The 15,046-nt window shown below is 32.7% G+C and overlaps 2 protein-coding genes across 7 annotated transcripts; one reads left to right on the forward strand and one right to left on the reverse strand.

Moving 5' to 3' along the window:
* The first annotated feature begins 1,942 nt into the window (after positions 1-1,942).
* LOC126849812 (USP6 N-terminal-like protein) lies at positions 1,943-10,925 on the forward strand. 3 transcript variants are annotated; one of them, XM_050592063.1, is made up of 9 exons: positions 1,944-2,212; positions 2,406-2,644; positions 3,408-3,731; positions 3,808-3,995; positions 4,270-4,430; positions 4,842-5,162; positions 5,694-5,829; positions 7,299-7,742; positions 8,852-10,925. In XM_050592063.1, exons 2-8 carry the CDS (start codon positions 2,493-2,495, stop codon positions 7,733-7,735), a joined length of 1,719 nt encoding a protein of 572 aa, XP_050448020.1. In that variant the 5' UTR covers positions 1,944-2,212; positions 2,406-2,492; the 3' UTR covers positions 7,736-7,742; positions 8,852-10,925. The 3 variants fall into 3 exon arrangements, with proteins under 3 accessions (XP_050448021.1, XP_050448020.1, XP_050448022.1); XM_050592064.1 differs by having other exon boundaries at positions 1,943-2,304; positions 7,299-10,925; XM_050592065.1 differs by lacking the exon at positions 8,852-10,925 and having other exon boundaries at positions 1,945-2,212; positions 5,694-5,971; positions 7,299-7,455.
* LOC126849815 (mitochondrial carrier homolog 2-like) lies at positions 9,997-15,040 on the reverse strand. Of its 4 annotated transcripts, none has more exons than XM_050592078.1 (8): positions 14,892-15,040; positions 14,606-14,742; positions 14,402-14,486; positions 13,617-13,782; positions 13,424-13,555; positions 12,958-13,144; positions 12,798-12,865; positions 9,997-12,504 (listed from the first exon to the last, which is right to left on the reverse strand). In XM_050592078.1, the coding sequence occupies exons 2-8, from the start codon at positions 14,711-14,713 to the stop codon at positions 12,312-12,314; spliced, it is 939 nt and encodes a 312-aa protein (XP_050448035.1). In that variant the 5' UTR covers positions 14,714-14,742; positions 14,892-15,040; the 3' UTR covers positions 9,997-12,311. The 4 variants fall into 4 exon arrangements, with proteins under 4 accessions (XP_050448035.1, XP_050448036.1, XP_050448034.1 ...); XM_050592079.1 differs by having other exon boundaries at positions 14,606-14,768; positions 14,883-15,031; XM_050592077.1 differs by having other exon boundaries at positions 14,883-15,029.
* Positions 15,041-15,046: the final 6 nt, after the last annotated feature.

The raw sequence follows: 15,046 nt of genomic DNA on the forward strand, positions 1-15,046 counted from the left end.
TATGATCGACGTCGTGGAGCTCTATAAAGTTAGCGGGTCAAAATTCCTTTTTATAATTTTTTTTTACGAATCATTTGTTGGTCGTTTGTTGATGATTGTTGGCCTAATTGCAACGTTTGTTGGTTAATATTTTTTTTTTAAATACAAAAATAAAATTTTCTGTGAAGTTATCCGGAAAGATTTTTTTTTTTTTCAATTTTAGTTCAATCGATGCGCAATCGTTTGTTGGTCACGGAAAAATTAATTAAAACGTTTATTGATTTATATTTGCTTTGAAAAACAAAAATAACTTCTACAATAATGGTGGCGAAAGAAGGATTGTTAAAACTTAAGATTAAGACCTCACCGATTTCAATGATCTTGATATATGTTGTCAAGGACATAATTCTGAATACTTTTTCTTCTAATTTAATCGTCGCTTGTTGCTTATTAAAAAGTTATTAACAAAAAACTTTGAAATATACCAAAGTACATACATGAACAGGAAGCACGTGCGCGCGCATACACATACATACGTGAGGGGGATGAAAGGAGAGCCTTCGGTCATCCTCTCGTACTCTCCCCGCCGGTAGACAGGGTGGACCTTGCTTTATAATGTAGCATGTACTTTGTAAGTTGTAAAGCGTGGTCCACTCTGCCTACTGGCGAGATGGGTGCTGGAGGAGGGCCGAAGGCCCCCTTGCACCTCCCTCCCCTCGTGAGTGTGTGTGTGTGCGCACGCGCGTGCTTTCTGTCCTTGAATGAACTTTGGTATATTTCAAACTTTTTTTGTTAATAACTTTTTAATAAGCAACGGGCGACGATTAAATTAGAATAAAAGGTTACTCAGAATTATGTCCTTGACAACATATATCAAGGTCATTGAAATCGATGAGGTCGCCCTTAATCTTAACTTTTACCCAACCTCTCCCGCCACCCTTATTGCGTTAGTTTTTTTTTCGTTTTTCAAGGTAAATGTGAACCAACAAACCTTTTAATTAGTTTTTCCGTGACCAACAAACGATTGTGCATCATTTGAACTAAGATTGAAACTAAAATAATATCTTTCCGGCTAACTTCACAGAAAATTTTATTTTTGTGTTTTCAAAAAAAAATATTAACTAACAAACGTTGTAATTAGACCAACAAACAACCAACAAACGATCTGTAAAAAAAAATTATAAAAATGAATGTTGACCGGCTAACTGTAGGGAGCTACGTCCTTGTATTTTTTACATTCATGGACTGGACTCTTATAGGCTGGATTCGGAGAGCACGCTTTTAGTGCTATGAGCGTGCTTCCCAAACCCAGCCATAGCATATTTGATTTGTTGACTCTATCTAAGCGGGGAGCACACACTTTTGCATAAGCGCATAACAATAAGCATAAGGAAATTGATTGGTTCATTTTCTTATGCATACATTTGTGGACCAATCAATTTCTTTATGTTTATGGTTATGCGCTTATGCAAAAGTGTGTGCTCCCCGCTATATAATTATGCGCTTATGCAAAAGTGTGTGCTCCCCGCTTAACTATGGGTCGAGTCGAGTCAGATCTCAAGTTCGATTTGAAACTTAATGATTCTAAACTATCATGGCGGAAAGTGGTTTATGATTGGTTTCGTGATTCATAACTTCCATCAAAAAATCTCTAACATTATTCTTGATCATCATTATCATAGAAATATAAGTTTATATTATATAAAATAAAAAGAAGAGTAAGTAGTAATAACGAAAATATGATAAATAATAATGTTAAAAACTCTTTGATGGACATTATGAATCACGAAACCAATCATAAACCGCTTTCCGCCATGATAGTTTAGAGTCATTGAGTTTCAAATCGAACTTGAGATCTGACTCGACTCGACACAGAGTCGGGTAGAGTCAACAAATCGAATACGCTATAATAATTCTAACTTTCTAACTGGAGCCACGAGAGCGCGCCAGAATCGTATTGAGAGACTCGCTGGCTGGTCAGTCAGGCTGGTGTCTTCCGCGGTGAAGAGGAGTAGAGATAGAGGCGAGCGCGGCCGAGGGGTTCAAATGTCGTGTCGCGTGTATCGCCTGCGCCTGGCCAGCGAAAAACTAGACAGATCCATTTTGTATCCACTCGGCCACTCGGTCACGTATTGAATGTCAATCTGTCAGTCGTGCACGCCTCGATATGACGATTTAAGACAGCGAAATCTGTTACGTTGCGGAGCGGCGCGAGAACGCCGAGAAAATACATGTAATTTCATACACGCAAGCATTTCATGCATATCTTACACATGCGGTGCAACGTAATCATTTTTTAAGAGGATATTTAATAGATGTAAACATGTGTGTGCCTTACCTTAGCTTCTTACACAATGTGATTTATTGTATAGGTAGCGTCAATTGTTGTTTGTCTATAAACTCTGCAGCAATGTACCTGTTTACAGATGAAGCTTAATGACTGGATGCTGGTAAAGAGATTCATTAACGAAACGGCATGCTTGTAAGAGCCTGGCCGCGCACTGTCACGTGGGATGAATGAAGAAGAACTATTGAAACGGTCTGCTGAAGAGCGCGATAAGATTTTCAGTTCCTATGACCGCGGTAGGGAAGGCACTGAGATTGATCCCTGGGAGGATCCCGGTTATGAAGTCTATCACACTACAGATAGATATGGATTCATACAGTATGTACATTTAGATTTTCAAAATTAGATGCATATGATATTAACATATGGTTATCTCAGAAATATTTCAACAAATTTTGGGAATGAGAATTTGGGAATTCTCCCTATAAAAACAAAAAAAATGTCATATAAACATATATATATATATATATATATATATATATATATATATATATATATATATATATATATATTCGGAAATGCTTGGTTTATGAATTATAATCAAAAGATTTTAACGACAAAATATATCCATGATGACATATGATCAATTTAATACATCTGTAGTTCAATTTCTTATCTATTCACATTTCATAACAAATGCTCAAAATACCCTTCACCTGCTTTAATGCACACATAAACACATTTGATCATGGATTGTCACACGCTTTCAAAAATCCTATGATGCTTATAAATGATGTTGTAGGTATCTATGATATGTTGGTCTCTTCATTTACAGTTTTAGTTGCATAAACTAGGGCTTTTAAGTGTTCTACAGTTAAAAATCTAATGGATTTAGGTCAAGCCATGATACTGAGTTAAATATAATCTTTCAATTATTATTCATAAACCAAAAATTTTCGGACATATATTTATATGACATTTTTTTTCTTATTTTTGTATAGACTCATCCCCAAAATTTGTTGAAGTATTTCTGAAATAACCTGTACATGTATTTTATATATATATATATATATATATATATATATATATATATATATGTATATATATATATATATTAATAATCTCATTATATCACCTGCAGCGATAAAAGATTACCACAGAAGCCGGATTCATATGAGATCAAGTTACACCATGTGGAGATGGAAAGATTGAAGAAATGGGAGAAGATGACAAAACAGTGGGACAGTGCCTCGACCAAGGAAAAACTGCGTCGTAGAATATATAAAGGGATTCCTAACAGATTTCGTGGTCAAGTATGGACTCTACTCTTAGGCATCAAGAATCTCAAAAGGGAGCAGGCAGGCAAATACGAAGAGATGCTACAATTAGCTCGGCAATGGTCCACAGAAATACGACAGATCGATGCCGATGTCGCCAGACAATACAGAGATCATATTAACTATAGGTATGACACTGGAAATAATACAAGATTGCTTTGTCATGATTATTGAAAAGAATAATACATTATATTATCTTTTTAGGGAGAGATATAGCATAAAACAAAAATCCATGTTTTACGTACTAGCGGCCTATAGTATGTATAACATGGAGGTAGGATATTGTCAAGGAATGTCTGTATTAGCTGGTTTGCTGCTGCTTTACATGGACGAGGAGGACGCATTTTGGGGCCTTTCTGTGTTACTTGCTGATCAAAAATATAGCATGCATGGTTGGATTTTTTTCTACATCAAAATAATCTTTTTCATCACAGAATTAATTTGTCTATAAGTTCATGAAAATAAATGATTGGCAAAAATAGAGAATTATTAATAAGAAAAGAAACCTTTAATATGCATTCCTGCATAAATTTATCACGTAAAGAAAAAAAAAATACTATGCCTTTCAAATGTTAAAGGTCGTGCCAATCATGTTATGAACCTTTGGACATTATTGACATTTATCAGTATATATTGAAGTATTTATACTTGTAATATATGTTACAGGCTTTTACGTCGATGGTTTTCCAAAATTAAATCGTTTCATAGAGCATCATGACAAGATAATGAACAAATTTTTGCCGAAATTGAAACGGAAAATGGATAAATGTGGCTGCGATTCCATACTTTATGCACTGAAGTGGTTCTTTGTTGTTTTTCAGGAAAGAGTATGTGTTTCTTTCTTTCTAGATCATATTTTTTATATAGTATCATTCTTTTCCTTTATTTGCATATTTTATTACCCATAGAACAAGTTTTTTGCGAGTAAGCATTATTTATTTTTAAATCATGCATAGAATGTAACACCCAAGATTGCTTTATAGATAATATTCTTGCTCAATTAAGTATGATATATCAAATATAACTTGTACAAAAACTTCTTAGAAATCCTTAACCATCTGAGATATATTTGCAAGATATAATTATATATATATATATATATATATATATATATATATATATATCTTTCTTAAAAAATAATTTATATAATTATTGCATTCTGTAATGCATAAGAAATATTAGTGAATGTCTTTGTAAGATAAGAAATATTTTTGACAAAATTAATCTGCTCGTCGTAGACTCCCGTTAGTCTCGGTCTTCGTATTTGGGACATATTTCTATTGGATGGTGACCGCATACTACCGGCGATGGCGTATACTGTGATGAAGCTACATAAGCGCTATCTGATGCCGATGGAGAGTCTCGATGAATTCTGCAATTATCTGCAGATCAAATTAGAGAAGGACTTCTGTTTTGACGACGACACTGTGATCAGTACGATGGAGCGCAGCATGGAGGAGTTAAAGCGTGCCAAATTAGATTATCCGGGTGTACCGTTGCCTCATGAACTGCCCCGTATTCCGTTTGGCACTTTCAAGGAGCCTTCGTTTACCAATAAGGTATTGTTAACGAAATCTGCTTTACAAATAACAAAACACCAAAGCATTTCTAACAGTACATGCGATAAATGCGATAGCAAGTAATATATGTAAAGCAATGAGAATGGATAAAAAACCGTGAAGACATTCCTTTATAAATATTGCATTAGGATTTAACAATATGCATCTGGACATTCAATCGGAATAATATAACTTAACATAACAAGAGGTTTCATTAAAATTTGCTTCTATTATTAGCTGAAGCTTTGTAGTTAAAATCCTGAAATTATTTTTTCGATTGCTTGTAGCTCAAAAAATACCTAGCTCGTTTGTCTTTGTCAAAAAAAAAATTATTTTGGTTTTTGACAAGACATTATCTTTGCACTCTGTTATAATTATAGTAGTACAGATACTAACATATTTTAATGTATATCATGTGCAATGATTGTAGTAAATATTATAACAACCATATGCAAAAGTAATCTTTCCTCTATAATTTTTCCATGTTTATGATAGTTATAGTTTCATATTTTTTGTTTCATATTCGTCTAGGTTGGAAGGCGAAGCGAGGAGTTTAGCGAAGCTCAGCATGTAATGCGAGAATCTGTGGCCCAGCGCAGGGACATGGCACTGATCGACAACGGCAGGGAGAGCACTACGCCCGTCGAACCGACCAGTGGTCTTGGCGGTGAGTTCAGCGATAGCCGCGACAATAGCATACACAATAATAGCACAGACAATAGCTCGCGCGTCGAACGTGACAGCGATTCCGAGGAGGAGATTAACACTGATTCGAACGCACGGATAACAGTTATCTACAATACTAGACTGTAAGTGGAACACGGTGCTTATCCTCGCAACTCAAGGATAAACTTTGCGACGCGAAACAATTTTGCTCAATAAAATTTTTGATGTCAAGATGTCGAATATAGTTTGTAGAAAGCCTTTGCCACGCGCGACACAAAACGTAAAGATATATTGTTTTGTATAAGCTAGCATATATATATATATATATATATATATATATATATATATATATATATATACACATAGTTGTACACATAAAATGATTTATATACAATATAGTTCCTCACATTATATAGGGATGCATCGGAAGTATATATATACACAGAGTGTCCGGCAACTTTTGACACACCCAAAATGTGAAAATAGATTGGATCAAACTGAAAAGAAAAGTCCTGTACCATTTTTCTCTATAACGCTTCATAAAGAAGTTATTATTGAGTAAAATCTGACCAATCAGCGTCGATCTTTAGCCGGACACATGTAGTGGTGCGCCGCTATAACAGCTGAACGCTCACGTCCACTATCAAGCGCGCGGCTCACGAACGTGCGCTTGACTAAAGATCGGCGATTATTGGCTAGACTCAATAATAACTCTTATTAAGCGTTATACAAAAAATGGTTCAGGACTTTTCTTTTCAGTTTGAAATCTACCTACCCAATCTACCTTCAGGTCAAAAGTTGCCAGACATCCTGTATGTATACATATACTTCCTATATATTGATAAAATATTTTTTTTTATTATATTAAGTATATATTACGCATGTATTAATTTGTGAAACACATGGTATTAATTTGCGCTATTATGCTTTGGATCATGCGATAATTAATCGGGATATTGATCCTTGATGTATCTCAAATGCACTTGAAAATATCTTATTAATGAATCTCTTCGTTTTTTTCTCGTTTTATATATGTTTAATAAACATATGTAAATTAACCGAGTCTTATATGATTTAACACAACACACTTTACCCACGCATGTAAATTAGAAAAGATCCTGCTTTGTTGAAACGATCTTCGTATATTAAGACAAAATTAAGATGATTCGTCCTATGCAGTTCTATTATTAAGCTTGTTGTTCCTCTGACATTAAATAAATAAGAGATTTATTGCACATTTATTATTCTACCATGCAATCCTTGTTTGTAAATCTTTCAATGTGTTGTATCAGATGCGTTCACAAAGAAAAATATAAAATATGTAAATCTTGTTTTGAGTCATTTAAAAAATTTATATCTCTATTCATGTATTAATAACTGAAAATATATAAAGCCATTTCAATAATAATCGAAAACCGTATTTTGTAGTTTCAAGCTCGCGCCTCTAATATGAAGAATCTGTGTTTGTAGGAAGCAAGTTTTCCTTTGATCCGAGCATCGACGACGGCACGTCTCCTAACGGTTCCCGCCGATCGTTAGCCGAGACATCGGTGACATCGACGGCCGACTTGTCGGTATTCAGTTCGGCGACGCGTTCCCAAGCGCTGGACAACAGCCTGGATACCCAGAGCAATATCTCAAACGCCAGCTCGGGCAGCGGTGGTCTACCGACGCCGCGCGCGACTTCGCATCAGCCCAGCCCGGACGTGCTGCGCATCTACGTGCCGTACACGTCGCCCGTCGTATCGGCGGCGATCTCTTACAAGGACGATCTGCCGCGCACGCTACCACGCTCCTTGGACACCAATAGGATCCGCATCCGCATCGACCCGGATCAGACTCCCATCGTCGAGAATCTCCAGCCGTTTTCCTTGGAGAGTCCGGAAGTGGAGCTAGACTTGAAGTAGAAATATTGTAAGTCGAAATATTGAGTTGCATGCGGAAGATCATTGTCGAAGATCGAGATAGGGTGTCCTGGAAGTCGTGCGTTTCTAGATAAGAAAATAATATCGCGAGACGGGAATCTGTTCTACAAAATATTTAAGTATCGTTCTCTGATAAAAATCAAGCTTTAAGAAGAAATAATAATATTGCATCAATTTTTTTTTATGCCTGGTAAAAAATATATTTTAGCTTGTCCAGCTTATAGCTTTCGTAGCATATAGAGATCTTTTTTCTTTTTCACTTGTACATTGGATATCACACTGTCATTACAAGTGCAACTAGTATTTCATAACATTTTGATTTATAGGAAATATTTTCGAACCTTTTTCCTCTCCTGAAAAATAAAATAATCATTAGCTTATGTTTTTTATAGAAAGAATATCGAGGAATTGGCATTAAAAATAAAGAATTTGCGTGTATTTTTGTCGGAGACTTTTATATACTTGAAAACTTTTATATACTTGACTCTAAAGAATTCTCAAGAAAAAAAATAACTGCACGACTTCTGGCATATTCAACGTATGTATATCTTATACCCTGTATACATACAAATCGCGCATATGCGATAAAAAAAATAACAATGACAAATACGAGAGCCATCGTGTTAAATCTTAAGAGATTTCGTTTTAAAAAGCGTGTCAATTGAAGTATTAAGAAAAATTAGAAATGGGAGAAAAATTAATATGATGTATACCGTTTTTAGAACGTAATCTTAAATACTAATTACACTATATATAATCTTTGATATATATCTGTTATCCTTATAAAAATGCATTTCAATTCAAAAAGTTGTAAAGTTGTAAGAATCAATTATATACATTTCAATTTTTGAAGACTCTAAAATGTTCACACTTTAATTGCATTCCAACTCACAAAGATTCAATGAGACCAGAGAGTTAAATGTTTCAATTTTAAGCAGGATGGAATTTATATAACATTTTAATTATCAAATTAAAAATGAACAAAATATTGTCGTTCATCGTGGCCTAATTTATGATTATTCATAAATAGATGAATATTGCATTACTCGTTGCACATATTATTACATGATCATATTTATCACGCAATTTTATTTGCAGTTTTTGATCGATTTTTCATTCCCATGAGAAGAAAAGAACGCGTATATGATAAAAATGTTCGCGGAGCCGAAATAACACTGCTACAGTATTTCGGATTGCTAAGAAGAGTTTAGAGTGTAGAGAGGTATCATGTTTTATATAAAACACAGATGTATCTAGAGACAAATTAATTTTTTTAACGTAACTATTGTAAAGAATTGAGTTTTATTAGATGTAGACACAAATAAATAATTAATATAAATCTCGTTAAACTCTATATAACTCTATAATTGAATTTTGTAATGTAGAGATGTAAAAGGGAAATGGATTTGTTTCTGGATACAACGTCACTAAAAATTTCTGGTTAAGAATTACCAAGTTGTTCTGCGCGTTTCTCTGTCGAGATTGAATAATCTAAGAGAGGAACATTTACCGATTTGTCGATTTATCTTCCGAGCAACTGTAAAAATTGCTAAATGAATTATCTTAGCATACTTTCTCCAAGAAATATCATACGATATACATACGATTATTTATGCGTTCGCCACACAAGATGATTATATTTGCCTGTCTTAAAGAAAACTACTCTTACGGATTATATTAAGTATTATGCTGCCTTGGTAATATCAATGTGTCACTTTGTGTTTTACTCTAAGTTATTCTCTTTCTCCCTCATCGTTTTTATATATATATATATAATTCATACATTATAAGAAATATACTTTTGTACATATACATAATATTTAAGGGAGAAAAAAGTGGAAAAAATAGACTTTTTTTTTCTGTTGTTAAGAAGTGAAAGAAGCTCCTCAGATGCCTGTTGAATTTAAGCCTCTTCATCGTAGAATGTGAATATTGAACAGTTTTCCTTTTGTGTTGCATTGAGATTGCTTTGTACTATTTGACTGTGGAGAAGCATCGCGCTTCTGTATGCTCCTTGCTTCCGATTTCGCCAACATTCCCGAAACGCAATGTATATAGCTACAGAGCCTAAAAAAAATTACCTTCATGCATTAATGCAGACTCGACAAACAATCGATTGTTAATACCTAATAATAATAGTGTAAGAGAGAAGCAATGTTGATTAAATATTGAATGTTGATCTTTATTGTGTTCACCAGAACGAGATTGATAGAATTAAAATCATCTACCATAAGAATACCTCCTCGTTTATTTCTAATGCGAACCGAAATAACGATGGCCTCTTTTTTTTCTTTCCTTTTGTTTAATTATATTCAATGGAATATTTTTCAATAACAAAATATTGTACGATAGATCTAGCCGCATATAATTTGTTTCTTCCATTGTACATTATTTTAATGCAATTTTGTCAAGATACAATAAAATACCATTACGATGATTGATACAAAAATAGCGAGAATGTTAAATAGAATAGAATGTTAAATAGAATAGACGCAGAGCGTTGATTGGTGTTGCAATGCATTCGCATAATCCGCTTGAAAAGAAAAAGAAATCAAACTCGATATAGCTACCAGAAAGGTAACTTTAACACAAAGTATATCAAATAAGAGATTTTATATAAGAGCGTATAGGGGATTCCTGTTGTACATTGATTACACACTAGTAGCTGTTACAATAATGCTGATAATGCCCTACCGTAGTTATAAATTTCATTGTCAAAGCCCGACAATTCGTGTTCTTGAAACACGATACTTTACCTAGTAGAATTGTACATATAAACTGATCGATAACTCTGATGTTTAGTACGTTTCAAATCGACGTGATAATCCCTGTTATGTGCAACGATTATTCTGTTCCGCGTGGTTAAAGTATAATATATTTAGTTTTTAAGAGGGGCGATTCTCTGTATCGAAGCAATGACTAATCATTACTGCATTTATCCGCCCATGAAATGAAAAATTCCATAAATATATAAATACAATAAAGTAATTTAATGGAGATGCGAGAAGAATAAAATTGCTTCATTATTGGATCAAGAGTACGAACATTGTAATATATTTTATTCAAGTCTAAGAGTACTTTGGAAAGTGTCCTCGCTTCAGAAGATTTAAACAGAAAAATAATTGAAAAAAAAAACACGTATTAATTACGAATAAAGTGTGTCCTAAAACTATTCTTTGCTTTCTTTTAACAACAGTTCTTTTTCGCCAATTTTGGATTTGACTTTGTCTTGGCGTGAAAATTACAGCGTAAAGTTAATCTCAATTAAATTTCGTTTGTATATGTGTGTATAAAAAAATTCACATATATTTATTTCATAATTGAAAGATATTTTCAAAACTTTAATAAAGATGTATAATGTTGAGAATTTTAATGAAAATAATATTGCCAAATGATCATTTGTCAAATTTCAAATATTGATACATGATTGACAGAATCATGGGATTTGCGCTGTATATATTCTCTGTTCATTATTCACATTCAGCTAATCATCCTAGTGCAGGCGAGTTTAAACATAAATGGCTGAGGAAGAACAATTGTGTACAAACATCCTTAAGACTATTAGCGAGATATTTTTTTTTATACGTGTGTTAATGATGGGAGACGCGAGAATTTATAAGTCCTCGCACGTTACTCTTCTCTCTTTTTTGTTTGTAGGACATAGTATGTATAGAAAGATGTTTGTAATCCGATGAATGCAATGCTCATTGAAATCTTATCGATTATCAACGCGGATCGCACTGTAAGTCGATTAATTGTCGAAATAAAGTCTAATTGTCAACATAACAAAATACATCTTGCTTTTTTTTCAGTATCTTTTTTTATTATATAATTAAAGAGTATTTTTGTTTCAAATTGGTTTATTCTTATCTATATGTATTGCGCAAAGTGATTTGATCAAAATAAAAAAGATCAATGAGAGCGATTGTAATAATAGAATTAATGTGACATCATCGTTTCAAAAATCAGATTAATAGTTGTTATAAAATGATTAAATATGACGTTCATTAACTTTAAAGTTGTTATAAATAAATTATAAATTTTCCTTGATTTTCTTATTAAAAGAATATTACAATGATATATACATGTATTTTAACAATTTTTAGCATTACACATGTTTTATTGTAATTATCTCAATTGATTATAATTGATTTATCTTCTTTTTTTGAACATAATTTAAGAAATAATACTGAAAAGTACTATCACAGAAATTGATTAATATAATTTACCAAATTTATAAAGATTAATTTATTTTTTAGATCGATGTAGAGTTTCTAATTAGATCCCAATATTTTATTGAAAAATTAATTTTTATATTCTCTCTTATTGATGACGATCTGGTAATAAGAACTTATTGCATGGAATTTTTGTATGACTTCGGTATAGAAATTCGTTGCTAGCAAACTTTGTCTCTTTTTTTTCTTTTTCTACATGGCGCTATAAAGTATATACTGTACAAATAAAATGTCAAATGGATATGACATATCGGTCGATTCATTTGGCTTATAACAGGCTCATTTGGTTCATAGACTCATCTGGGCTTACTTGATGAGACTCATTAAGGACTGGGCTGATAAAAATTATCGCCTAGAATCGGTATCACTTTGCCGTTTAAAACCATTTGTGGTCCAGTGTAATAACGCCATAATAAACTGCTGCCTCTCTTCAGTTGGTTGTGAACTGATAAATGATGCCAGCAATGCAGCCAATTCTTGTAGATTGGCATGTGTGGTGGTAGACCAGCCACCAACCTTGAACAAATTTTCATAGATTAATCAAATGTGATCTTATCTGATATTAATTTTCTGACATAATTTTCGCGAAATATTAGAGATATCCTTAAGTCCAAAATATCTTGATGTTTCAATCAATTTTGTGTTACTTTTAATTATACAATATGATAATACAAAATATGACAGTAGATATTATTTCTATTATTTTCAATTATATCTCTGTACGTATAAAAAAATGAATTAATTATATTTATCCATTTTTTTTTTATATATAGGGATATAATAAAACACAATTTACATATTTTACTTACCCGCAGTTATTTACTGCCATACAGTGCGACACCACCAGGAATGGATACATCACAGTAGTAGCCAAGAACTAGAAATGTTTCATTTTAGAGATACATGCATTACTGATAATTCTAAAATACATCGTATGCATTGAAGCTTTTCCTAAAGCCCTTCACTTACTGTCATGGTTGATGCAGTGTATGGCTTCATTGTCGGTTCCTGTATGACATAATTATTTATGGCATATGTGGAGACACCAGCTAGAATTATAGCAGCGGCACTTCCTATAACACGAGGTATCAATCCTGCATAATATCCCAGGATTCCATTCTCTCTGTAGATCTCCAGGAACGAGCCAAATAGACTACTATTTGTGTAAATAATAATAAGTAAATTTTGTCATAATAACGAAAGACTTGGAGCATAATGGAAATTTAATATATTTTCCAAAAAACTTAGTTTAAAATTGTCGGTTTTCTTTAAGATCAGCAAAGAGAAATGTAATTATGTACAACTTTCAGTTGCTTTTTTATTCCACAAGTGATAAATGCTTTTACAATATTAAATTATTCAACAATTTTTTAAGATATTTTACTTTAGCATTCTAAATTGATGTTATATTAAATATAATCACAATGTACAATACCTATATTTTGTTTCTCCACCCACAAATTGAGCCATCATTCTTAATGAAATGACTTCCAGAGGATGACTGACTACAATCGCGACAGTTCTACTGATTACATCTCTTATTATCTCACGTATACATTTCTTGCGTCTGTAAATGTGAGAAATTATATTGCTGCTTATTTTTCTTTTTCCTCTCAACACACACACACCTTACGACTTCATTATCCTCATCTTCATCTTCATTCTGTACTGAATTCAGTTGTAGATACTCTAAAGTTTTATCACACGCTATTGTGCTAACTGTATAGGAACACACTTTTGGCACCAGACCTCTGTAGCAGCCTGTGAGCCCATCTATGCTCTTTATATATTTAACTGTAAATAATGATGTAATACACAAAATACATAAGTATTAAACAGAATTGGATAGTAACTAGATAAACAGTTAAAAGTTAAATAATTGAAAAGTTAATAACTTTTAGCTTAATTTAGTTAATTTTAAACAAGTTAACTTTTAACATGTTAATTTATTAACTTTTTTTATACAAATTAAAATAATTCATCCATATTAAAGTCGTGTGAAAATGGTTGATCATACAAATGTTTCATTTATCATACAACAATTTGTTAGATGTGTTCGATTCACTGGATAGAGAATTAACTTTTAATTAAGTTAATAATTTTTTAACCTTAACTTTACCTAAGTTAATTTTTCTTTAAAGTAACTTTTAATGTAAATTTAGTCAATTTTTGGGCCATTAACTTTAAAATTAATTTAATTAAAAAAAAAAAATTAATTTACTTAACCCTGGCATTATGTAATAATATAATTATGCAATATATAAAACAAAATAAAACTAAAATAATTTTATTTGGTTTATAAAGAATTTATAAGAAATTCTGTGAATTAATATATTTATACAATCTAATATAAATTTTATTTTTAATTAAAAAATAAATTATCTCTTGGATTTTTATTTAAAGTCAGACTTACTGTAGGTAAAGGCGTTGGGTAATTTTAATGCTGGCCTTCCAAACAATGTTACAGTTGGTTTTGGTGGAATAGGCTCGTATCCAATCTGTAATATTACAAGATAAACGTACAGTCCTTCTTGAATGAGACGATACTTTGCCTTGATAAAGCTATGATAAATTTATATGCACAAGAAGAAATTTTTTTTGATAATAAAAATATTACCTGTATCAAAACCTTTGCGTACTCGATAGGATGAGTAATCGCGTTGATCAATATGCGACCGGTTATATCTGACCACAGGACTTCGGTGTCTTTCGATTTTGGAGGCATACTCGATAAATTTCTGAATCTTTTCTTCCCTACAAAAACAGCATGGAATTTTCACCTTCGAAAGGGAAAGGGGAGGATTTTTCCTGATATTAAAACTTGCCAGTTTTCATCGCTTAGGATACACGATACTTAATATCAGAGATGATAAATCTTTCCCTTCTCAGCCCACCTATTTTACCCGAATATCTCCTCCCTTCTGTCGGAACCAAGCACAGAGAATCACAGAGGATGGGTGATAGGATATTCCTATTTTTAATTACAAGAGCAATCGAAGAAGCATCACGCCAGTGTCCCTAGAATGTTGTTTGAACCTTCGCTGAATCCGACGAGCGA

The sequence above is a fragment of the Cataglyphis hispanica genome, chromosome 5 (assembly GCF_021464435.1).
Source record: "Cataglyphis hispanica isolate Lineage 1 chromosome 5, ULB_Chis1_1.0, whole genome shotgun sequence".
NCBI classification, from domain to species: Eukaryota; Metazoa; Arthropoda; class Insecta; order Hymenoptera; family Formicidae; genus Cataglyphis; species Cataglyphis hispanica.